Raw genomic sequence first — 26232 nt, 5'->3', positions numbered from 1 at the left:
TTGCAATCTGGAAGTTGTGAACTTTAAAGAGGGCCAAGTGCACTCCTAGCTTCTTCTCCACCCCTTCCCTGTTGTATGGTTCCTCATCTATGATACAATGCCACAGTAAATTCTTCTAATACATGGAGGAAAACTACCGTATGTCAACTGGACTAAACCAGCGTCTAACCTGTGAATGCAAAGAAGAACAGAGCAGGCTAGCGAAAGGAGAGTCAGGAATCAAACAGAAGTTTAATTTCAAAGTGAGGGAAATGTGGAATTAGATATATGTGCCAGAGTCCAGTCCCTAGTGGGGGGACCCAAGGAAGTGTGGGGAGATCTTAATACTTTTACCAATGGGTACTTAGTGAGTTAAAGCCCTAACAATGAAGGGTAACAGCAACGATAAGTTTGATTCTACAGCAGGGTTTTATGACCAGAACATGGGTTCTTGTCTGAACTTGAGTGGTGCTTATCCAAGCTCAGAGAACACCTGCTGCTGCTCAAAGCAATATAGTAATTATATGAAACAATTCTGGGACTTTGCTATGGCTGAACACAAAAGAATTGTTGTTACGCCAAGATCAGGGCACAAGCTTGCTTGCTGGATCTTAGCTCTGGAAAACAGTGTTTCCTAACATCTTGACACACATATATATATATGGGGAGCTGCCTTCTAAGTTTTATACACATACACATACAAGAGCAGTGGCAGCAGCATGATATAATGGATAGATTAGGCTGTGTGACCCTGGGAAATTTTCCCCATAACAATGAAAGCACAGGCCTGGTCCCATATGATATATACTTCTAATATACATACATATGGGTATGAGTGTATGTATGTGTGTGTGTGTGTGTAAACATACAGATATACCTATATTCACATAGGTATATATGTATATATCTATACACACATATATATATCTACATAGGAAACACATTAATAAATGCTTTGGGGGCTTGAAAGTGAGTTTCATTACTCTCTATATCGGAAATCTTTTTTAAAAAGTTAATGAACCAACCAATCAACAGGGTTATCAATATACAACAAATGGAAAAACTGGATCTCTTTTTGCCATTCATGACATGCAGCTAACATCTTTATCTTCGGTACAGTAAGGTACGATTAAGTGGCCCTTCTCTTACCAGTGGGAGAAGCAGCATGTGGTTATTCTCATAGGTGGGTGTAATACGTGGTATTCTAAAAATAATTTGAGGGAGGACAGTTTCGCCAAGCATATGAGTCAGGGAAGTGGACAGTCAGCATTCAGGCTAGACAAGGACACAACAACTCTGGCTGACTCAGTTTTTACAAAGGTGGACGATGACCAGCTGTATTTCAACTTGTCCGAGAACTTAAGGTGCAGAGGTAAGGACAGAATGTCAGTTCTGAAAGTGGAAAAAAGGACTGAGAGCGAGGTTTCCGCTAGTGACAGCCAGGTCCTGACTAGTTCCTCTCCAGCACTGCATGGTAGAAGCTGTTTGTTTAGGATTTCTTTCCCAAGGAGGTAGGTTTTTATCTAAAGCACAGGTCGGACCAATTCATTCCTCTCACCCAAGAAAGCCCCTTGGCTTCCCACCATTTAAATGATCAAACATCAGCTCTTTTCAGCATCTCTAGATCTTCACCACTTGGCTCCAATTTACCTTTCTAGCCCTACTCCCCATAACTCCCTTTGCATTAAGAAAGGCAAGCTATTCTTACTTCTCAGTTGCAACTCCACAGCTGACTTCTAGACATAAAACTCACAAACATAAATATACTTTTTCCGCCACCTGACCTATCCACAAGTTCTGGGGGGTTTTTAAATCAGTCCACAAAAATATTTAACACAATTCCAACAACTGGTGGACATTTCCTGGCGTAGGGTGAATTAAGGTTTTATTTACTTAAGTACAAGCTTTTATCAATAAAAAAACCCTAGACTAAAAAAAGCTGCAAGAGATCGCAGGTCAGGGGTGGAGACGCTTTCTGGGCATAAAGGCACGCGAGGAGAAAAAAAAAATAGCTCACTAAAAAACCCAAACAAACCAGGAGGAGCCATTTGTTAGATGAACTTCTATTTTTAACGCCGGAGGGGGAGGGGTGGCCTCAGAGCCAGCAGACCTGGGTTCAAGTCCTGCCTGGGCGGTGAGCGCCTGGAGCGCCCCCGGTAGCTCACTGCAGCAGACGGGCCAACCTGCTGGAGGGTTTCCTCCCACGGGAGTTAAAGCCCGCTCCGGCTCCGAACTCTGTCTAGGCCTCTCGTGGGCGGGCCTGAGCGCACGAGCTCGGTGGGGGCCTGCGGGGACCGCGGCCAGGGCCGGGGCCGGCTAGGCCTCCCGCTCCCTCACCCGCCTCAGTCCGGAAGCTCTGGGGCCGAGGAAGCGGCGAGCCGTCCCCCAGGGCTCCTGTCTGAGCGGGGACAGCAGGCCCTAAGAGGCTGGACCAGGGCGGACCAGGGCCGGGGCCTCGCCGTAGGACCGCGCGCCCGGCAGCCGCGGAGCCCACAGCAACAGGCCCCGCCCTCCGCCGCAGCATCCCGTGACCGCTTTGGTATGCGGATCTCGGGAGCTTCTGTTTTTACCGCGAGGGGGCGGTGACTTATTGTCTGATTGATTTAAATAGCTTGGGAGGAGGCGGGAAGCTTAGGAAGGAACGCGCGGATCTCCACCCCGCCCCCGTCCCGGCCCCCGGCCGCCCCCGCACCCCACCCTGCCGGGACGTCCCGCAGCGTGACTCTCGTCGGCGCGCGGCCCCCACGTTCCGGGAGCGCGCGCGCCGCCGCCGCCACCTCCTCCGCCGCGCAGCCGGCGGCAGTCGTTGGCTGCGGGAGGACGGCGGTGATGACGGCCGGGCGTGACGGGCCCTCCGCGGCAGCGCCTCGTCCCTCTCCTCCCGCCGCCGCCGCCGCTGCCCCCGAGGCCTGGTCAGACTCATCATGAGAGGTGAGTTCCGGGGGGGCGGGTGGGGCCGGGGGCCGGCCGGACCTCGCGGGGGTGGGGGGAGAGGAGCGGGGGAGGGCTCACCGCGGCCCCCTCCCCTCCTCGAGGGATTCTGGTTGTTCCCTGCTAACGCTCAGAAGCAGATGTAGAATCCCCCGCCCCCACGCCCTCCTCCATCCCGTGACCCTGACCTCCAGGCTCGGAGCGCCACTCTTCATCTCCCGACTCCGTGCCTTTGCATGAGTTGTGCCCGCTCCCTGGATTGTTTGTCCACCCTACCTCTGCCTCTTGGCTTCGAGTCTCCGCTAAGTCCCAGCGTTGCTGGGCACTCCCTGAACCCTAGTGCCGCTCTTGTGTTGGTTATTTGCAGTCTTTCCTGCCTGTATAAGCCTGTCTGTACCCCATTGTTTGCATGTTGGGACTCCTCAGGGACCAGGACTGTGGCATTCTCGCCTTTCGGCACGGTGCCTGGTACGTAGTAGGAGCTTCGTAAATGCCCCCGGGTTTGCCCTTCGCACCCCCAGCGCTGGCACGGAGTAGGAGTTGAGCCGACTGGTGCCCGGCCGAGCCCCGCAGTCCCGAGGGGGCGGCGCCACACACCCACCCCCGCCCCTCCTCCGGTTCCGGGCCGCTCTCGGGCCGCGGCGTCACTCTACCGCTCACCCCGAAGGCGGCCCGCCAACAGGTGGCTCTTGAGGAGCTGCTGGTGTTGAGCTGCTCTCTAAGGGACTGCGGCGGTAATTACGGTAGCCGGGAGGCGGCGGGGGCGGGCGGGGCCCCGAGGGGGGCCCCCCCGCGGTTTCTCCTAGAAGCTCCCGGTGTTTCCGCAGGTCTCCTCATCCCCTGTCCTCACGGTCCAGTGAGGCAGGCGGTCTAGACGGCGCCACCCCAGAATTACGAGGGCGGGTGACTCCTGGCTGTCAGCAGGAGCCCCTCCCCCGGCCTGGCGAGACTCACTCGTGCGGTCCTTGCAGCCGTCCGGCTCTGCCCGGCCCGTGTGGGGTTTCCTTGGCGGTTCGCCAGAGGAGGAAACTGAGGCACGCAGGGCTAACTAAAGTTGAGCGCAGTGCAGTGCAGGCCCTCCCGACTCCAGGCCGGGCGCTTTATCGCCGCCCCGCCTGGCTGCCCTCCCTTCCAGGTGCTCTGGACCTCCTGCTGGCACAAGACTTTTCCCTAGGAAGTTCACAGAAGGCGGGAGGGCTTTGTCACCGAGGAGGCGGTGGGGATCTGGTCACAAGTGATGTGGACCGGAAGTACCGGAGCGGTGTTCCTTCCGTGGTACTGATTTCTGGCAAAGAAAAGTCACTCATGGGCAGTGTACTGGTGTCTACCAAGATGTATTTAAAAGTGGTTTTTTTTTCCACTATTTACTTAGGAGACATAATCCTCAAAAAAATAAATCTGGATCAAAGGAAAAGCAGCCCAAGGCCATGCAAGCCAACTGTAACCACCTTCACAGTCTTCCAGGAAGTGGAGGCGGCGAGAGCGCCGCAGCTTCTCCTTGTGCCCACGCCGTGAGAATGGCCGGCGAAGGCCCTTGCCATCATCCTGGAGACATCCGCATCCAGATCAGCTCCGTACCTGGAGAGCGCGGTGAAAGTCCAGGCCCTAGAAACCTAAGGCCTGCTCCCCAAAGCAGTCCTCAGGGCTGCGGACACGGTCGGTTCAGGAGCCATTCACACAGTGAAGCCAGGCAGCCTGATGAGGCCGCCGCGGAGCCGGCAGAAAATGGCAGCAGCTCTCTCTCGGAGTTTCGCCATCTCTTCCATTGGTTGCAGAAAAGTCTTCCATACATTTTGATTTTGTGTGTCAAACTTGTGATGCAGCATATCACAGGTATAACTGATGAAGCAACTCACTTTTGTCGCTGAATTAATTTCATTCATTTTATTTATTCACTGGATAATTTAACATTCATTTCGGTTATTTTTGTTAGCTTTTACAATGTTGTATATTTTGTTTTAATTTGTCTTAGCTTTCCATAGTCCATTGCTAGCTTGAATACTTTTGGAGCTTGAACATTTCGTTTTGCTATCTTGAAACTCCTGTTTGATTTTTTTTCTTCCAAATAACTGGCACTTATTTTCTAACAGGCATTTCTCTTGGAATTGGGCTGCTAACAACTTTTATGTATGCAAACAAAAGCATTGTAAATCAGGTTTTTCTAAGAGTAAGTACAACATTCAGCAATTCAACATTTTTTGAAACACCAAATTTCTCTAGATTTTCATGCTAACTTTCGAGAGAAATGGGAAGGCTAGATCATATTAATTTGGCAGACATAAACGTATGCATTGTGACATTCATAAGGTTTCATTCTCAACCACATTACATGGATAATTTGCCTATGATTATGTTGTATTTCCTCATCTGATCTGAGAAGTGAGTATGTGGCTGGAGTTTGGATACTAGAAGAATGCTTGTGGAATGAAGTTTTTTAGGTTTTAGAAAATACCTTCTAACCTCCTAGAAGGGGTTAACTAGGTAAATGCCTCTGTTCAATGAGCCAGTTAGACCATATTTATAATAACAGAACTAACCATAAACACTTTGCCAAATATTCTACTTGTTTTAGGGTGGAATTAAGTTTAGGAAAAATATGTTGAACTTTTACTGATCTTTCCAATTTTAAGAAAACCTAAGTATATCATATTTGGTAAAGTAGATAATTACTTGGAAAGTATGTTCTCATATTAATTCATGGGGAAATAGAATTAATTTACTGAGTTTCATTTTAAGGCAACTTTATAAATATGCATTTCAATTATGGCTCACCGGCCAAAATTGGCCCTTTTACACCTTGGCAAAGAGAACTGCAAGTGCAAAAAAAATAGCCCCATGTAAGACTTACTCAGTAAAGCTAAATAATATTTTTTTAAATTTAAGATGAGTCAGCCCATTTAGTTAATTTGTAAAATATTTGTGAGTGAAATTAACAAGTGAATTTTTAAAATGACCTTTAGAAAACCACCTTTGTTGACTTTAATGCTTGGTTAAAATGCTAACATTTAAAAAATTCAAATAAGTATTTTAAAAATGAGCTTTTTGAAAACCTAGTCCAAGTGGAACTGGTTTTTTTTGTATTTGGCCAGAAGTCCGTTATACCAATTTACATATGATCTGACTTACTTGAAAATAGGCTTTAAGACATTTCTTTTTATCTTGAGGAAAACCTGTATTTGCAAAATTCGTCTTAAGATCAATTTTATTGCTTTACTAAAAATGAAAATTATAAATGATAGTGACTAGAATGAGATGCAAATGAACCAGGTGTTTGCTATATACTCAAAGTGAATCACTCCATAAAAATAATGTCAAAAATCTGGAACTGACCATTATATTTAATACTATTCACATGTAATTAAATTCTGGAAATCATCAGTTGTAAATTATGATTGTTTTATTTTACAGGAAAGGTGCTCAAAATTATACTGCGCTTGTTTACTGGTGTTCTTAGCAGGATCTTCCATTCTCTTGTATTACACCTTTCAGTCTCAATCGCTTTATTACAGGTAATTGGAGCACATGTCCCATTTTTAGGCATATCAGTATCTGCTAGAAACTTTAGTCTTTTAGGTGTTGACAGAGACTTATAGGCTCCTTTCCAGGTGTCATATTGGATTTAAAGCACTTAGAGATTTCATACCAGGAGAGCAGTTGGTGAGATGTTACAACATAAAATGGAAGCAGAAGACAGAATTGTTGGTTTTAGTCACATGCTAGGCTTAAATAAGGTTGCATTTTGAAGTAGTGTAAGATACTTCCGCAGGTTGGCTTGTGAGATGGTAGATTAAATGTAGATTATGTCAAAAGGTGAAGCCAGACGTTCATTTTAAAAATTCCTGTTAAGAAATCTAAATTTTTAATTACTATCCTTCTGAATCAAAATTTGAAATTATTTTTATTTTTATTATTTATATAAACAAAATGTTTTTAGCAGATTTATTTTTTTTTAAATACAGTAACATGTTGTCTTCAATAATAACTTGATGTATTTCTTTTGGTAGCTTAATCTTTTTAAATCCTACTTTGAATTTTTCGAGCTTCTGGGAGGTACTCTGGATTGTGGGAATTACAGACTTCATCCTTAAATTCCTCTTCATGGGCTTCAAATGCCTTATTTTGTTGGTGCCTTCTTTTGTGATGTCTTTTAAATCCAAGGTAAGAAAGTAACTTCTGTTCATATGGGGGAAATGTTACTAACAATGTTGAAAGGATTGGATTTAAAGGCCTCCCTCCTGTAATAATTTCTTTAATGAGAAGGATCAGATATAAAAAAGCTAACGTATTTGCCTCAGTTATCTGTGTGTGAAGTCTGTGTAGATTATCTTGCAGCAGTTTTCATCTATGGCTGGCTACTCTTTACTGTCAGCTGGCATTTGTTTGGAAAATGCAAACTGAATGGCCAAGGGAGCCATAGAGGAGTAATACATCTACTACCAAGAAAAGTAGGACTAAACCACAGGTTGAACTTGAGGGGAGTTTAGGTGTCTTCTCTCTTGATGTCTGTGATTCTTCAGTAAAATCTTAAGTCAAAAAAAGTAATTGAAACTTTTCTGAGGTTTTTCATTCTTTCGTACCTGATCAGCTTATTGATAATTCCTGTTTTTGATACTCCTCAGGTGAAGAGATATTGATACTAAAATTTGACATAGAGTTAGATGATCTACACAATCGTACAAGTTTCTCTGGCTGTTCTAAGTAGCAGAATAGAGAAAACTGGATTGCTTGGGTTCCCATCCTGGCTCTGGTACCATGTGTCCTTGAGCAGACAGCTTCTGGGCCTGATTTCTCATTTGTAAAGTGGAGGGGTTTGAAACTATTATCTGTTCCAGCTGTAGATAATATGATTCTGTGAAGTCTTATGATAATAAGATTTAGGATTTGACAATGATGATTAGTTTGTCTTCCTAATAATTGTCTTGATTACATTGTATTTAAAATTGAGTTATATTTTATACCTAATTAAAACAATATTGTAGAGCTGTTTAGTATTCATTGAAGACTGGTTAACATTTTTACCATACGCAATACCACTTTCCTAAAATTATTCTGGGTACTGTTTTGAAGTAAATTCCTTATATAACATGGGAATTAAGCTGTGATTATAAGCTCAGGTACAGGAATCAATATGTTAATTTCCTAGGTAAACTATCACTCTGTGAACTTCAGTACTATTTATAGGAGGCAATGGGAAGAGTACCGGATAGGAATCTGGATCCGTGGTTCAGGTCCCAGTTCTGTTCCTTAATTGCTCATGTGACCATGGGTAAACCTCTCTGGGTCTCCTCATTTCCTGATCTGAGAAGTGGGGGAACTAGATTAAATGACCTTTACAGTCTCTTTAGGCTCTAAATCTAGGACCTTATTATGATGTATAGAGCTGTATATAAAGCTATGTACTTAAAACTCATTGTGGATTTATGTGTGTTTTCCCTTTCTTCTTTAGGGCTATTGGTATATGCTCATAGAAGAACTGTGCCAGTATTATCGAACTTTTGTTCCTATTCCAGTTTGGTTTCGTTACCTTGTTAGCTATGGGGAGTCAGGAGGCAATGTAACAGGATGGAGTCTTGGGATTCTGCTGGGTCTACTCTACCTCATTCTAAAAGTATGTAATGTTTAATTTGCTTTTGAGAAGTTTACCAGAGTCTTGTAGAAAGTGACCATTGACTGGGCTGATAGCGGGGTTTAGACCCCTGTTACTGATTAAGTAACCACAGGCAATTCACTTAATCTTGCTGAACTTCAGTTTTCTCATCTGTAAAAAGGGGACATGAATGTAAGGCTATGTAAGTTTAACAATTGAATTAGTGTGAAGTTAGAAATTGTACCTGTTGGCATTGCTTTGAGTATCCACTTGAGGGCTCCATACTTTACCCTGTCCTACCACTGTGGTGAAGTAAGAATGAATATAAATAGAAGCCCAAATAGACACAAAGCCGAGCTGCGCTTCTTCTCTTTTGGTTTCTGACATCATCATGTGAATTTTTACCTGCTATAAGATTAGAGGTATTGATGGACAGAGTACAAAGTGAAGTAAGAAGCTGCAGGTAGGAAATTTGTATATATATTTGACTTGTCATTTGGCCTGTGATTTAGACTATTAGATTTTAATTAGATGATTTTGGGGGTGGAGGGGTCATCACATCACTGAAAACTGCATTAAAGCTTGGAAAGATGTAGCTTTTTGCGCTGAATATACTTATTCTCTGTTTTAGCTTCTAGACTTTTTTGGGCATCTGAGAACTTTCAGGAGGGCTTTACAGATATTTTTAACACGACCAGTAAGTATTCCATTTTCTAATTACTGAAAATATTACTTGCATTTTGTCTTAGAAAATGCTGTTTTGGTAGAGTATTCCAAAAAAGTCATCGAATGGTTTTCTGTTTCACATTGTGTTTACATTTTCCCCTTTTTTGTGTTACTGGAACCAGGAGACCACTGTTTCTCTCTTTAAGCAGTCAACAAGAATTTATTAAGCACTTAAGCACTAGGAATAGAAAGAAAGGCAAAAATATGGTTCCTGTCTTCAAGGAACTAACTTTCTAATGGGGGAGACAACATGCAAGTAACTATATGCAAGAACAGGGGTTAGGCGGGAACAGAGAAGGCCTCTTAGTATTAAGACTAGCTGAGTCTTACTGGGAACCAGGAGACAGGTAAGGATGAAGATTACAGCCAGTGAAAAGGCATGGAATTGGGAGATGGGCGTTAGGTGCCAAGAACAGCAAGAAGGCCAGTATTGCTGGACTGCAAAGTATATGGAAGGGAATAAAGCACAAGAAGATGGGTCAGAAGGGACCACGTGCTAAACAAAGGACTTTAAATTTGATCCCGAAGGTAACAGGGAGCCACTGGAATTTGTTGAATAAAAAGTTACATTGTAAAATCAGTGTTTTAGGAAAATCACTTTGGCAGCTGAGCAGAGGATGGATTGGAGTGGGGAAAAGATTTGAGGTAAGGAGACTTAATGTGAAAGATGTTTTCATAGTCCAGGCAAGAAGTGATGAAGGGCTGCACCAGGTAGCTATGTGAATGGAGAGAAAGGGATATAACCAGAGAAATGACAAGACTTTGCATTTAATTGGATATGTGGGGTGAGTGGGAGGAAAGTCAAGTGTGACACTTAGGTTATAGGCCTGGGTGACTAAGGGTGATAGTGTCCTCAGTGGTAATAGGAAGGTTTGGAAGAGGGGAGGATTTGGAAGCAAAAGTTCTATTTTGGAAATAGTTTGAGATGTCTCCAGACCTTTTAAATGTCCAATAGTAAGTGGTGATAAGAAATTAAGCAAGAAGTTAAGACTGTATATATAGATCTGGGGAATAATTTCCATAGAAATCATCATTAAACCCATGGAAGCTGATGAAACAGACCACCAAGCAAGATACTCTAAGAGGGAGATGAGGGCCCATGGAGAACATCCAGTGGGCATAACATAGAGGAAGATCCAGCAAAGAATGCTTGGGAGGAAGCACCAGGTGAGAGTGTGGTGTCACCAAACCTAGACAGAATAGTCTGTCCAGGAGGAAAAGGTAGAAGTGTTGAAAGCAGAGGTCAAGAAGGCTGAAGATTAAGAAAAGACTGTTATTACAGGGGTTTCAAAAGTGCAGCTTCAAACTGCCCTAAAACTTTGGAAGACCCTGTATCTAGCAGTTAAAAAACCTTTGATAACTGGAGAGAGCAGGTTCGGTGGAATGATGAGGTCAGAAGCCAAACTGAAGATTCAGATTCAAGTCACACCCTGACGCTGATGGTTCCAATGAATGTGCACTTCAGATAGGCCTGTGTTTAAAAGCATAAATTTAGAAGATGGCGGAGTAGAAAGACACACATATGCTAGCTCCGAACCCACAGCCCATAAAATATCTGTAAAAAAGAACTCCCAACAAATTCTGGAGCAGCAGAAGCCACAGAACAACGGAGCGGAGGAGATTTCTGTTCTAGAGAGCCCTGAAAACCTCTTGCAAAACGTCTGTCGCACCCCGGACCTGGAGCCGAGCCCAGCCCTACCTTGGCCAAGTGGCACCAAGAGGAGCTGATCTGAGCTTGCAGGCTTCAGGGACGGAATCTCTAGCGGCTGTGCAGGTCCCTCCACCCATGGGCCCCAAAGGTTGGTGAGAGGGTCTTCTCAGCTTGCTGAGAGGGGAGTGGGGTGCCCCCATAACTCAGGCCCCCTCAGGAGGCAGCAGCAGAGGCGGGAGCAGATAGGGGCTCCCCAAGCAGGCAGGAGCTCAGATCCATTGTTGAAGGTCTCTGCATAAACACCCTGAGGGAACTGAGCCCGTGAGGCGGCCCTGCCCCAACCTGAGCAGATGAACTTAATCTCACACTGAATAGCAGCCCTGCCCCTGCCAAAAGCCCTGAGGCTGCGAAGCAGCATTTGAATCTCAGATCCCAAGCGCTGGCTGGGAGGATCTGGAGGCAAAGTGGGTGTGAAGAGAATACTCACTGGCTGGGAAAATGCCCAGAAAAGGGAAAAAAAATAAGACTATAGAAGGTTACTTTCTTGGGGAACAGGTATTTCCTCCCTTCCTTTCTGATGAGGAAGAACAATGCTTACCATCAGGGAAAGACATAAAAGTCAAGGCTTCTGTATCCCAGCCCACCCAATGGGCTCAGGCCATGGAAGAGCTCAAAAAGGATTTTGAAAATCAAGTTAGAGAGGTGGAGGAAAAACTGGGAAGAAAAATGAGAGAGATGCAAGTAAAGCATGAAAAGCAGGTTAACACCCTGCTAAAGGAGACCCTGAAAAATGCTGAAGAAAATAACACCTTGAAAAATAGGCTAACTCAACTGGCAAAAGAGGTTCAAAAAGCCAATGAGGAGAAAAATGCTTTAAAAAGCAGAATTAGCCAAATGGAAAAGGAGGTTCAAAAGCTCACTGAAGAAAATAGTTCTTTCAAAATTAGAATGGAACAGATGGAGGCTAATGACTTTATGAGAAACCAAGAAATCACAAAACAAAACCAAAAGAATGAAAAAATGGAAGATAATGTGAAATATCTCATTGGAAAAACAACTGACCTGGAAAATAGATCCAGGAGAGACAATTTAAAAATTATGGGCTTACCTGAAAGCCATGATCAAAAAAAGAGCCTAGACATCATCTTTCATGAAATTATCAAGGAAAACTGCCCTGACATTCTAGAACCAGAGGGCAAAATAAGTATTCAAGGAATCCACAGAACACCGCCTGAAAGAGATCCAAAAAGAGAAACTCCTAGGAACATTGTGGCCAAATTCCAGAGTTCTCAGGTCAAGGAGAAAATATTGCAAGCAGCTAGAAAGAAACAATTCAAGTATTGTGCAAATACAATCAGGATAACACAAGATCTAGCAGCTTCTACATTAAGGGATCGAAGGGCGTAGAATATGATATTCCAGAAGTCAAAGGAACTAGGACTGAAACCAAGAATCACCTACCCAGCAAAACTGAGTATAACACTTCAGGGGAAAAATTGGTCTTTCAGTGAAATAGAGAACTTTCAAGCATTCTTGATGAAAAGACCAGAGCTGAAAAGAAAATTTTACTTTCAAACACAAGAATGAAGAGAAGCATGAAAAGCAAAGAGAAGTCATAAGGGACTTACTAAAGTTGAACTGTTTACATTCCTACATGGAAAGACAATATTTGTAACTCCTGAAACTTTTCAGTATCTGGGTAGTTGGTGGGATTACACACACACACATGCATACGCACACACACATAGAGACAGAGTGCACAGAGTGAATTGAAGAGGATGGGATCATATCCTAAAAAAATGAAATCAAGCAGTGAGAGAGAAATATATTGGGAGGAGAAAGGGAGAAATGGAGTGGGGCAAATTATCTCTCATAAAAGAAGCAAGCAAAAGATTTTTTAGTGGAGGGAAAAAGTGAGAGAAAAACATGAAGTTTACTCTCATCACATTCCACTAAAGGAAGGAATAAAATGCACACTCATTTTGGTATGAAAACCTATCTTGCAATACAGGAAAGTGGGGAATAAGGGGATAAGCAGGGTGGGGGGGATGATGGAAGGGAGGGCATGGGGAGGAGGGAGCAATTTGAGGTCAACAGTCATGGGGAGGGACAGGATCCAAAGAGAGAATAGAAGTAATGGGGGACAGGATAGGATGGAGGGAAACATAGTTGGTCTTATACAACACGACTATTATGGAAGTCATTTGCAAAACTACACAGATATGGCCTATATTGAATTGCTTGCCTTCCAAAGGGAAGGGGTGGGGAGGAAGGGAGGAAGAGAAGTTGGAACTCAAAGTTTTAGGAACAACTGTGGAGTACTGTTCTTGCTACTAGGAAACAAGAAATACAGGTAAAGTGGTATAGAAAGTTATTTGGCCCTACAGGACAAAAGAGAAGATGGAGACAAGGGCAGAGAGGGATGATAGAAGAGAGAGCAGATTGGTCATAGGGGCAATTAGAATGCTCAGTGTTTTGGGGTGGGGGGAGGGGACAAAAGGGGAGAAAATTTGGAACCCAAAATTTTGTGAAAATGAATGTTAAAAGTTAAATAAAAATAAAAAGAATGTAGGTTTTCTGACAGAACTGGACTGTAAGATCCTTTAAGGGTAGAGGCTGTATCTTATATTTATCTTTGTACTCTGAAGTTCACTCAACATCATAACCATACTTTGTAGAATGAATGAAATTGAGTCAACCTACCATAAACTCAAAGGTATTTCTAAATAAGATTTGTAACATTAATGAAATATTAATAAAAATCCTATGTAATCTGAAAAAAAAAGCATAAATTTAGCAAGGGTGCTCTGTGCTGTACATGTTGGATCTCTCAAGGATAAAGCTTACGTATGCCCAGATAAAAGAGCTACAGTAGAACCTTGAGACATTGCAGTCCGTGTCTTAGAAAATAATACCCAAAGAGATGAAAACTGCATACCTTACCTTTCTTTGCGGAGGTAGAGGACTCTATAGGTGTGGATCATTATAATCATATCTTGTCAGATTTGGTTAACGTGTTTAGTTTTGCTGAGTTTCTCCCTTTAGATGAGATATTTTTTTCAAGCATTTATTAATGTTGCCTTAAAATTTTTATGAGCTTTTGTTTCCCTTTCCTTTCTAGATCTGCTGTTTGCCTCATGCAACACTATTAATTCCCAGTAGGCTCCCTCTAGTATAAAATATAATAGCTAGCTGTACTATATAGCACTTTAAGGTTTGTACAACACTTTGTGTATGTTTATCCTTACAACAGTCCTGTAAGGGTAGGTGGTATTATCATCCCTATTTTACAGATGAGGAAACCAAGGCCCATAGAGGTTAAGTGACATGCCTAGGGTCACACAGCTATTAAAAGTTTGAGATAAATTTTGAGATAAAATTCAGGTCTTCTTGACTCCAATTTTATATATGAAAATCGCCTTGCATAATCTCCCAGAGTGAGGTAGTGGTTCCCTGCCCTCTGTGTTATATGATTTCAGTGCTTTCTGCCCTTTAGATAAATCATTTGGAAGTTTGAAAACTAGTTAGACTGGTAAAGATTTGAACAGCACATATTTTAAGGTGGAAAGGATAGAGGAGCAAAGACCTTGGAAATTAAGGAATATGAACGACAGAAAATAAAAAGTAGAACTTCTTATTTTTGTAGAGTTATGGGGTGACAGCCTCCAAGAGACAGTGTTCAGAAGCTGATGATATTTGTTCTATCTGTCAGGCTGAATTCCAGAAGCCTATCCTCCTCATCTGTCAGGTAATTATAAAATAAATTTCCTCTTAAAACCATGTAAATCCTCCCCACTGCACAACCCCACCCCATGTCTCCTCAGCTCCCATCAGTGCTTAGTTAATTTATGAAGATAATAGCAGGAATAGGATAGGAAGCTATTGGAAGGGGTAGATTAAATTTTTTGGAGCTGTAAATGAAAGCAATTTGGAAAATTCTGGGGAGAAAATTCAAATTTTATATTTAGATTTTGAAATTGATTTGACTTTGACAGTCCTGGAAGGTATCTATGACTTGGGCTAAAGTGTAATTTTAAAAGCATATATATCACCACCATTAAGATCACTGTAATTTGAATTATTAAACTCATGTGACTGATACTGTAAAACACATATTCAGAGTCAGAAGACTATTTCCTGGATCTGCCACTACATCGTCAGAATTTCTAAGGGTCTCATTTATGTTCAAATTTAGGATGTCATCTAAGTCCGTCTGAAAATCCCATGAAATGTAAATAGGCATTTTAGATAGTAAAATGTTAGGTAGAATGTTTACCAAGTGTAAAAGTCAGTTCTTGCTTCCATTACAGCATATATTTTGTGAAGAGTGTATCACGTTATGGTTTAATAGAGAGAAAACATGTCCACTTTGCAGAACCGTTATTTCAGACCATGTATACAAATGGAAAGATGGAGCCACTTCATCACATCTTCAAATTTATTAAATCCTGTCAACTGCCCTTTGGTGTTTATAGGATGCTGGTTTTCATTTGCTGTTTGACTAAGTAATGTGGGTACTGCTTGAATTTTAAATGGATTTCCAGTATTTCTAGTTCAAAACTAACCTTCAGCATCCAAATCAGAAATTTAGACTATTAGAAACAAATTAAAGAAAATTCTGTCTACAGACATGAAATTTTAAGAATTAAATGGGTAAAAAGCAACCCTGTGTTATTTTGACTTTTCTTCTAATTCAGTGTTGTTCAAACAATATTTTCATCTGTGTGTACTTAAAGATCTGTATAATGATAAAATGTTTAGACATTCTCAGTATGTGATTGAACAATTAGTAGTAGTTTGTTTCGAGGAACTCAGGCATTGTCTCCTGCTAGAATCAAAATCTTTATTTTTTCATGGTTTTAAGGTACATGGATATTAAACAATTCCAGCTTTTTAGAGAGCATTCATTGACTTTTATAAACTCAATTCTGAATTATTCCTAGAATTCTTATGCCACTGTAAGACATTTCAGTGCAATTTTCCTGTGTTGGCTTTTAAGAATAATAGGAATAATTCCTATAAAATATTTTATAAAACTTGTATTTTTAAAATGTAAAATTCTAAATACTATATTTTGTCTAAATCAGATTTTCGAAGTCAGAAGAACTGACTAGGGAAGGTATATTTTAACCTATATTGTTAATTGTCGCGTTGACTAGCAATCAGTGAGAATAAACGAAATTTAAAAATTTTGGTGGACCTTATACATGCATACATATATATGCTGCTGTCAGTTTAAATGTTTTATTATTTTGCTTTTATCCAGTGCGATTGACCATTTTACACGGTTAATTAACAATGTAATTCGTTGACTATAAAGGCTTTGTGCACCAAGACCAAACTCCATAAACTTAACCTAAATCTGAAAGGATTCTTCATTATATATTTACTTTAAGCTACAAAATGATTTAGCTTAATTTCAGTCTTTTCTTTAGTCTTCTCATTTTTTTTAAAGCATTACCTCTGTAGTTCACTGTGGGGCTACCATGCCCTCGAAAAATCAGGCATTCTTATTTATTAGTAGTTACTATACAACTTTAGGTTATTACTTTGTTACACAAAAGCTGATATTTCCTTTGGCTTAACTTGGTCAATATATCAAAGGAAAACATTTGGCCTTTCTACTTCCCTGAGGAAAAATGGCACTGAAGTGTTATGAAATGAGTCAGATATACATAAGTGGGAAAAATGTCACCTTATATTGAATTAGTGGGCTAATTCTCAGAGTTGGTTATATTTTTATTATTCTTGGAAGAAAACTCGATTAAAGAACCTAGTAGAGGAGTTTTATGCAGAAAAAACTTGTCTGAAAGTTCAAATTTTTTACCAAATTATTTTCCCTTTGATCTAAGTTGTATTTAATCAAAAGAATTTTCCATTTCTGCTGCTACAAATCCATAAGTTGTTTCGTGATTTCTGTAAAAGCAGCACATCATATCGCATCACTGTACTTCAAGGGGTAATATTTGTACTTAATGTATTTTTCCAGTGTTGGCTTTTTATCAGTTTCTTGTAAATTCTTTAGTTTAAAATTAAGCTTGTTAGGGTATGAGATTAAATCTTTCCCTGAATTTCCTGAAATTGTGTTCTAATTAGTATTTAATTAGAGTTTTCACCCATGATGTTTCTTAAATTGCAGTTTGCCTTACTGGGCAGAGGAACTTCCTTCCTCCCTTCAATTGTCCCTAAGAGAAGTTGGGGGAAAGGAATGTCTCTGTCCTACCAGCTAAAGCTTTAGAGTTGCCACTGTTTAAGAACAAAAATTCCTCTGCATATTTTCCTATCTGTCCTACTGACTGGTGTGGGTAGTCCTAATGAAGAAAGGAATGTAGAGAAAATTGCTAATTAAAATTAGATCAGGCTGATGAAGGTGCATCAACTACTAGAACAGTTCTCTTTTTGGAGTGGGTGGGCAAGGCAACTGGGGTTGTGACTTGCCCAGGGTTACACATCTAGTAAATGAGATCCTCCTGACTCCAGGGCCGGTGCTCTATCCACTGCACCACCTAGCTGCCCCCTATATCATAGGTTCTTAAACCTGGGGTCCATGAACATGTTTTAAAAAATATTTTGATAGCTGTCTTTCAGTATAATCAGTTTCCTTTGTAATCCCATGCATTTAAAAACATTATGAGGAAGGGTCCAGAAGGGCCAATGACACTAGAAAGGTGAAAAGGTTAAGTGGCCCTGGGATGGATTATATGATGGATTTCTTAAAGGCAGGGAGATATGCATCAACAGTTTTAGGGTTTATAGTGGAACACATACCATTGTTACTCTAATTCTCCATTTCTTTCTGGAATGCCCTCTCCTTGTAAAAATTACTACTTACACCATAAATAATGCCTTACCTTAGCACCACTACTGCCCTCTAACTTCAGCAATTTTTCTCCCCACTGGAATTCACTTTGTGCTACCTTTTCATTTGTATATCCTTTTATGTTATATGTGTCTCAGCCCATTTCTAGACTGTAAGCTCTTTTGAGGGCAAGGACTGTGCCTTATCTAAAATGCTTAGATTGTATTAGCTCAGTGCTGTTACACAGCTGACTAATAAATTTTGAATCTGAAGACAGTTTGGGACTAAAAAAACCTTGAACAGCACATGATTTAACATTATCTTTTCCTGGTTTAGAAAGCATTACTACAGTGCCCATAATGCAGCTAAACCCCAAGTCATTTCAGCCCTGTATAAGATAAACATTGTCAAAAGCATGGATGGGACATGGGGCCATAAAAACACTGGTGAAGTAAAGGCACTCTTATGCTAGCCTTCCCTTAAGCGAATGTTAAATACACAGAAGAACTGAAGCACATCCCCTGAAACAAAGCGTGCTTTGTCAGATTTGTTCAGGTATGTCTTCTTTCTCTCAACACAAGCGTCATGAAGGGGCTCCATTATTTCAGACAATGGTATGATGTCATTTTGAGAACTATTAAAAGCAAGGTATTAAAAATCACTGTCATATGTGGCAGTGTCCCCTGAAGGATGTCGTGTGTGTAAACCTGTCATACCTTGGAAATCTGAATACTGAACTATCAGAGGTTTATTCCTCATACACAAATTCCCTAGATGAGTACAGAACTTCTCTTTCTCTGTAGCTATGGTTGGTCTTATTCCCTACCCATCTTTAACATTATCTTGCATGATTCTTCTGGAATGGATTGCCAGATCACCTTTTAGAGATTAGATGTTCATGTTTGTATTTATTCCCAGTGTGCTGCCCATGTTATGCATTTTAAGTGTATATCATGTGAGCCATTCTGTACTGTCTTCTCAGGGTCTTAGTAAAAGACAGGTGAGTGGAGTGGAAGTGAGAGCTTTTTAAAGTCATTTTGCTCTTTGCAGTCAGTTTAAATCTCTCCCCTCTCTTTTCACCCATTTCTCCCCAAATCCCTGCCAAAAACTACCACCACCACCATCAACACAAAAACCACCCTGTAAAAACTTCAAAGCTAAGATTTCATTCTAGTTTCCAAAGTGAGTTAAGGAAAAAAGAAAATCCCTAGTAAAAAGTAGTAATGGTAAGAGGGGAACCAAAGGACTTAACCTGTGTAAAGGCCAACTCCCTTTAGTTCCTTAACTGATCCTCATTCATCCATCTATTTCCTTCCTTATTACAGTCCTTGTTCCAACAGCAGGTGTGCTAATTGCTGGAAACACTGCCAAAAAGTGGAGATCTATTCCTTGGCTTCTGGAGTTGGAACCCTAAACCCCATAGAAACATTTTAATGCACATTGGTATATAATGTTAAATAGACCTTTATGCCTGACCTAACTACACAGAGTATGGCATTTCTTTGTGAAAATGCATTCTGAGTTACAAACAACTGAGAATAGTCATGTAGTGAGACTTCTTTTAACTGCAGATTTGCCTACCTTCTATCAGTAGTTTGTTCATACATGTCAATAATTGCTGTTCTTACTGGTGAGACTGACAGAAAAGTAGAAAAAGCACTAGCCTTAGGAGCCCTGGTTTTAAATCCCACCTCTAATGCTTACTAAGATGACTTTAGACAAAGTCAGAACTTGGTTGGATCTCAGTTTCTACAGCTATGAAAATGAAGAAGTTAGACCACATGTCCTCTGAGGTTGGTTCTAACTCTAGATCTGAGTCTAATCCAAGGCCTTCTGAATAATACTGGATTTAGAAATAGCTATCTTATCGTAATAGTGTTTTCATTAAAAAAAAAAAAAAGGCAAGCAAACAATTCAAATCTACCAACCAGCGCACAATTAACTTTCAAATAGTACTGTTTATATGGATTGGGTGGCAATTAGAAACAGAACTTTAATAAGTAGTTGCCTTCTCTTGGCAGAAAAGCCAGTTGTCTAATTTGAACAATCCATACATGCATAATAAGACTGATATATTAACCATTTGTCCAACTTGAATACATTCTAATTATTTCTAACTAGACTTAGAACAATAAATAAAATGACTTCTAGTTCTTGTTCATTCAAATTTGCATTTAATTGCTATTTACATCCATTCATTCTGAAATAAAGTATATTTTATTACAGTTAACTAAATACAAGATGAAAAGCAGAAAAGGTGTTACCCTCGTACCACTCCTAGTAAGGCAGCTGAATAATTTATTCTGATAGATGGATGCAAAGCCAACTTGGGATAGCAGAAAAAAAGAATCATTGTAAAAAGCGAACACAACATAGGTGAATCATCCCCTTTAGATGTAACAACCATATCCCTTTTGGACAAATCTTGTGCTGTTGTGTTATGAATTAAGACAAATGAACAGTTCTGCATATTCTTTCCCAACAAGAGACATGTGGATCCAAATACTTTACTATATATTTGTCTTTTTCCAGACTGCTAGCAACTACTACTATTTGGACTTAAATGGTTATTTTTCCCACCTCCCCCCACTCCTTGAGTTTTAAGTAAAAAAATTCACTATTTTAAATATGGCATCAAAGAGCCAATCCTTCATAAACTCAGTGTTTCTTATATAAATAACCCTTAGGGCTATATAAATAATCCTTAACTAGTGACCACATAACTAAAATTCCCCTAAATACTGTGTCCTGTGTTAAACACGAAGTTTGTAGCTTCACCACATCTCTGTACATGAATTCCCTTCAGAATATAATCACGTATTACCTAGAATTTAATAAAACTTGACACTGTGGCATACCAAACATGCATCTTACCCCGGTTATGTCTACATCAAAAAATAGAATTGGGGATAAGTGGGGAAGACATCAACAATTTATAAGGACTAAATTAGCTTAATTGCAAGGAGTTAAAAAGGGAAGGGAATGGATACTTCCTAAAAATCTTAGTAATTTTTTTCTAAAAAATTCTGGCACAAGTTAAAGATTTAATACTTTACATAGTTAAAATAGGATTTGTAAACTGCTGAGATTAATAAAGCTATGACACACTAAATCCTTTAAAATCAAATCAGCACATGAAGCTCAGTGATTATTATACTTAAAGCTTAAATGAAAAAAATTCTAGTTGCCTTTTTAAAATAAAATTTTAAATGATCAAAAGTACTGATAAGTTCTTCTGCATACTAGCACTTACCTGAAATAATCATAAATTGAAGCTTCTCCTAGAAAATATAAGACTAGTAATGACACTAAGCTTTAAACTACATTTGGATTTTTATAAATAAATAATAGGATTCAATTCAACAAATGCTTTTTAAATGGATGTTTGTTGAATTGAATAGGATAAGCCATGTTGCATAGGTGTGTGCTTGCTGTCTGTGACACCATGTTTTCACAGTCATGTCAGGGATATCCATTGCGAAGTATGATTTCTCAGCATGTGACAGCACGGAAGTCAAGTTCACTTTTAATGGCCATTAAGCTGGAGATAAACAGAGACACACACACACACACACACACACACACACACACACACGTATATGTGGATATATAGTTAACGCTACTTACAAGTAGTGACCAGAAAAAATAGGTTGCCATTAGTGTCACTAGTACTGATTTAAAAAACGATAAATTATAAATAGGATGGTTATAGCTAGCCAATCACAGTGCAAATGTTATTAGGACTGAAGGAAACTTTTGGTGGAAAAACTTTACTGGATTTTGGTCAAGTACACGACAGTATGTTCATATATGCTTGGGTGCAAGCAAATAGAATGTCAAAAGTTCAAAATAAAACTCATCTACCAACACACGACCGTCACTGAGTTCTGCTTTTGCCAAATGCCACAAATTAACCAAAAAACAAAGGTGTTGCCACTGAAATTGAATTTCTGTCCATCAAGAGCAATACTGAAAGTTCTTAAAAAATACCTGCTGCAATACAAAAACTTCTTTAAACTGTTTTTTTCCAGATCCAAAAAGCATCTCCAGAGTGGAACTAGCAATCATTTCAGCTACTGCCACAACTGGAAAAAAAAAGTTACTTCTAAATCCACTTTTGGATACAGTGGCAGAATTTCACCTTGAGTTACTGAATTTAAACAAAGGAAATCTTGCCTTTTACCCACTGGATTCAATATGCATAAAGAATTTTATGGCTTGGATCCTATGGCTCAAAAAGGTTTGGCATGAGCAGTGTCTATTTTTTTAAAAAAATTCTTATGGTTGTGAAATATCTTAAGTTGACTTTGCACAGTCATGGACTAACAAGAAGACATGACAAAAGAGTGACAAGACCAAACTGCAGTTGCATGGACCATCTGTTACACCAGTATGCACCTGAGCACACACTCTTATAAAGCTCTGCTGATATTAACCCTTTCATGAAACTAACTAAAATCATGGAAATGCTTTCTTTAAGGCAGGACATTATTTAAGTAAGGTAAAGTTACCTTTATTTTTATCCTTTGTACCTGTAAGTACAGAATTTATGACAATTTAAAAAACCAGCATCTTTGTAACATGTTTCCTAAATTAAGCCACTAAGGTCTCTTTACTATGGAAGACATTCATCAAAAGGCCATCTAATACTTTTACAATCAGAAAAAGCTTTAAGCCCCAACACAGGAAAAAAGCATACTTTTTTCCACTCTTTTTAAACTGTTGAGGAAAAATGGAAATGGAGGGTAAACACCATACACAGTAAAAGAAATAAAAATTTTAAGATCTTACCAGTTAGCTGTAATGAGATTACCTAAAATCTGGAGAGCAAACTCATTGCCTGAAGTATTCCCAGTCCCATCTTCCCTGACTCTGCCTGCCCTTATTTTTATCCACTCTTGTTAGGGCACCACAGACTGACCACATATAGTGTTTAGAACCAAATACTGGTCTAAGACTGGGTGGTGATTTTTTTTTTCCAGTGAAATACAGGCCCAGGATAAGGATAAAGTATAGGACATTGAGTTCATGTCTATCCCACGGCTTCCAGTTAAGCTTAGAACGCAACACTGCCAGTGGAAATGACTGCATGGATCCATTTCTCCTAGGATTACGAGTAGTGCCCTAAGAAAACCTTAAGCTTACCCCCAATCCCTCCAACGAACCAAAGCTATAGTTAACAATGATTCATTTACCATTTTATTATTTCACCAAAAGAAGAAACAGAAGTAGTCTGGCTTTCTTCACACCAACCAATCATTTTGCATTTTAAAGTTTGGGATGCTTTTCCATAATGAGCTGAATCAAAAATCTATTTGAAAAATATATATTTATATAAAAAAAAGATATCATTAAGTTTTTGCACGTAAAACATTAATTGTTATATCTCTTATCTTTGATTCCACGCTGCTGGAAAAAAGTTTGACCAAGCTTGCATGCTAATTTGTCCTCATTTGCAAGTATAGGCATTTCATACTTTGCCCAATGAAGGAGTTAACCTTTCTTGACACAATCATGACAACAGTGATTCTGAGGCAACATCCTACCCTTAATACTGTCAGTTTGAAGCCATCAACATGAAAATCCTTGATAAGTTGAGAAGATGTCACTGGGAATCAGTTAACTGATGTGCCTAAAGTTCGGCAATACTATTTTTCTTAAGTCTTTTTGCACCATTGATTGATTTTTAAAAAAAAGAAAAGAAAAAAGAAACACCCATGTTTATTTTTCCTCTTTCCAAACTGTCCTGTGCAATATGACACTGGCCCTCTGAAGTTGTCACCCTTTGAGCCCTCATATGTTTCAGCTTGTAGGATGTTCACGTCCCATTGGTTTTTTTGCCTGAAATTTGTTGAAAATGTTGCTGTCATAGATTCATACGCAAGTGTTCTGGCCGTTTGGAGATCATAGGAAAAGCTTGTTTTTTGTATGGCCCAGAGTTAGGCTGTCGGATTGGAAGTGGTGCTGATGCCTCTCCACTCACCGTCACATCCATTTGCTCTATTCCACTGGTTTCCATGGGATAATCCACAGGTGTCTGAGTAGTTGCTGCACTTGCTGAAGCACCTCTTCCCCAGAAATCCCCAGGAGAAAATTTGACTGGGCTTTAAGACAAGGTAGAAATAGTACTTAGTAGCTGTCTCAAGGGTAATATCGATCCTAAATAATTTACATTACAATAAATGAGATGGTACCCAAGGATCTGCGTTTCAGTGTTCTGTGTATTAGCACCACATGTAGAAAATAAGACTAAGGCCATTTTTTTTGATACACTAAATAGCAAAAACTGGCTTTTATGCAGCACTGGCAAATGTACCATTATTCACTTGCAGTATGAAGAACAGAAAATGCACTAAGTCAACTGAAAGGAAAGAGCAGAAAATGAAAAGCTTGCAAACTTTAAAGCACTACAACTGTCCACTAATACTAAAATGAGAATGTGAAAGCCTCTGCTACGGAAAAACAAGACAGAATACTGTATTGTACTGTGCTGGCAAATACCTGACAGGTGTCCGAGGGCTGCCAATGAATCTTCGAGGTGATCGGATTTTTGGTTCAAATGAAAATTTTTCTTTCACACTTTCAAGTACAGATGGAGCCACATATGTAAAACCCTGAAAAACACAGCAATAGTTCTGTGACAATGTGCACATTAAGAAAATTTAATTATTTAATCTGACATACCAGACATAAACATCAAAATCACCAGTCTGTCTATGTACTCTCCCACCCTTTCCCAGATCCTGTTTTCAGACTTGCCAACCTCCTCCCAGACCTCTTCCTAAACATATGCCTCAGCAGAAACCTTATCAGGTTTCTTACATACCAGAAAACAAAAATCGAGTTGCACCTCAAGGGGCAGAAAAGCAAAGAAAACATAAATTCTACAGTATAGTTAAGCATTAAGAAAGATGTAAACAATATTCATGTTTCCACTCAAAAGTTGTTTGGTTTTTTTTTTAATAGGAATTTAAATCAATACACTTGAACAATTTCTCACGGGCAAGTGAAAGACATCAACCATGTTCTGACTTGTAAATCCTGGATCACAACACATGCATCTGCTTCATCTGGCATCACAGAATGAAGTTTCACATAAATGAAGTTTTATAGATTTAGGTGAAACTTACCCATTCAAGTGCCAAAACTTAAAATAATTTAAATGGAAATCTTTCTAAAATTTATTGGTTGTACACTTGCCTGCCTTCTTAAACCAAGGACAAACACAATTTAGCTTTTTCTTGATGACTTCAGGTCATCACTATGAACAGTTATTGTTGTAGTACATAATAATACAGAGTTCTGTGTCTTCTTTTTAGTTTTTCTGTCTCTTACCTCACTGTCAGACTGTCACTTCTCAGGCAGGCACACTGAGACAGCAGTTAACAGCCCCACCTCCATCCCACTTCTAAATTGCTGCTTCTAATCTGCTGTAGGCTGGGAAACCAGATAATCAAGCTGGTTGAGAATTATGTGTTAAATATCATAAGGCCTTACTAAAAGTAAGACAAAGTACATGACGTTTTTTAGTGGAAGTGCTTTTCGACCACTACTGCTGCAGCTCAAAGGCCTTTTTCCTCATACTTCCAGGTTTGGGGCTGTGTCCCAGAGGCTTGAGATTGCTCGAAGGCTGACCTCTGGATAAGTAAGAGGAACACTTTAGGCACAAAGGTCCAAGGGCAATATAACAAACTTTAAAAGATTTGGTCCATTAATATCAAGTACAAGAAAAGAAGTAAGTATAATGATAAAGAGTTAAGCAATACAATAATAAATTTCCATTGAAATGGACTGAATTCAGTAATTTAAAATTTTACTATTGGAGAGGAAATAAAGATCTCAGCCAGAGACTAATGTAATCTGCGTGAAATTCATTTTAACCACTTTTGATTTTTCCCATCCTTGAATAAGATACTTCCAGATGCTGTCTACTGACAACTACTAGATGAAACATTGTCCTGCATCACCGAAGGGAAAGGTTCTTTGGCTAAGCCAATTTCTGAGAAGCAAATGAAGCACTTTCATTTTTTTGTCGCAAATGAAAGAAAAAAGTAGTGTCTAAGTGAAATTCATTTCCTAAAAGGTACCCTTTTATTCAATTATACTTTGTGGTAAAATTTGAAGAGCTTAGCACCGCATCAGACCTAGAACTGATTTTTAAAAAACCTTTCCTAATCTCATGGTTTTTACTACCCCCACCACCCTGTCCCCTCCCCCACTCCCCTGAAAATGGAGAAATATAGTTAAAAATATGTTAGGAAACATTATTTGAAATAGATCTTCAAAAATGTCAAGATCCTCTACCAAATAAAGGATACAACTGCAGTCTGTTTCTGGTATTGAAGTGTTATGTATATGAGGTTTTAATGAATCCCTTTCTGTAAAGATCACTATCCCCTCCTCCCACCCACAGACAGAAAGCTGCAAAATAGCATTCTCTACTCCCCAAGCAATATATTGTCTTCATTCTCCAGGTAGAAGCAAGTTGATAGGCTAGCCATGAAAAGTATGCAGCTGGCACAATGGTTTCTAAACTCTCATATCCAGTATGTATGGTAC

At 39.9% G+C, this 26232-nt stretch overlaps 2 protein-coding genes across 10 annotated transcripts in view; one reads left to right on the top strand and one right to left on the bottom strand.

Moving 5' to 3' along the window:
* The first annotated feature begins 2712 nt into the window (after positions 1–2712).
* Positions 2713–26232, top strand: part of RNFT1 (ring finger protein, transmembrane 1) — a 35300-nt gene continuing 11780 nt past the window's right edge. The window contains exons 1-9 of one of the 5 annotated variants that reach the window (XM_072646895.1): positions 2713–2910; positions 4283–4743; positions 5001–5077; positions 6319–6419; positions 6915–7068; positions 8357–8518; positions 9129–9194; positions 14521–14622; positions 15185–16086. In XM_072646895.1, coding sequence (XP_072502996.1) covers positions 4338–4743; positions 5001–5077; positions 6319–6419; positions 6915–7068; positions 8357–8518; positions 9129–9194; positions 14521–14622; positions 15185–15319 — 1203 coding nt within the window. In that variant the 5' untranslated portion in view covers positions 2713–2910; positions 4283–4337 and the 3' untranslated portion in view covers positions 15320–16086. Of the gene's footprint in view, positions 2911–3014; positions 3379–4282; positions 4744–5000; positions 5078–6318; positions 6420–6914; positions 7069–8356; positions 8519–9128; positions 9195–14520; positions 14623–15184; positions 16087–24005; positions 24132–25263; positions 25522–26232 lie in introns of those variants that run through there. The other 4 variants (XM_072646891.1, XM_072646893.1, XM_072646894.1 and 1 more) reach the window with 4 other exon arrangements.
* The window catches only part of RPS6KB1 (ribosomal protein S6 kinase B1), a 29637-nt gene continuing 23229 nt past the window's right edge, over positions 19825–26232 (bottom strand). For 4 of the 5 annotated variants that reach the window (XM_072646879.1, XM_072646880.1, XM_072646881.1 and 1 more), the window contains exons 14-15: positions 24175–24287; positions 22850–23777 (exon numbers count right to left, since the gene is read on the bottom strand). In XM_072646879.1, coding sequence (XP_072502980.1) covers positions 23540–23777; positions 24175–24287 — 351 coding nt within the window. In that variant the 3' untranslated portion in view covers positions 22850–23539. Of the gene's footprint in view, positions 20020–22563; positions 22569–22849; positions 23778–24174; positions 24288–26232 lie in introns of those variants that run through there. The other variant, XM_072646883.1, reaches the window with a different exon arrangement.

The sequence above is a fragment of the Notamacropus eugenii genome, chromosome 2, assembly GCF_028372415.1.
Source record: "Notamacropus eugenii isolate mMacEug1 chromosome 2, mMacEug1.pri_v2, whole genome shotgun sequence".
In the NCBI taxonomy this organism is placed as follows: domain Eukaryota; kingdom Metazoa; phylum Chordata; class Mammalia; order Diprotodontia; family Macropodidae; genus Notamacropus; species Notamacropus eugenii.
This window is presented reverse-complemented; position numbering and strand designations above follow the sequence as displayed.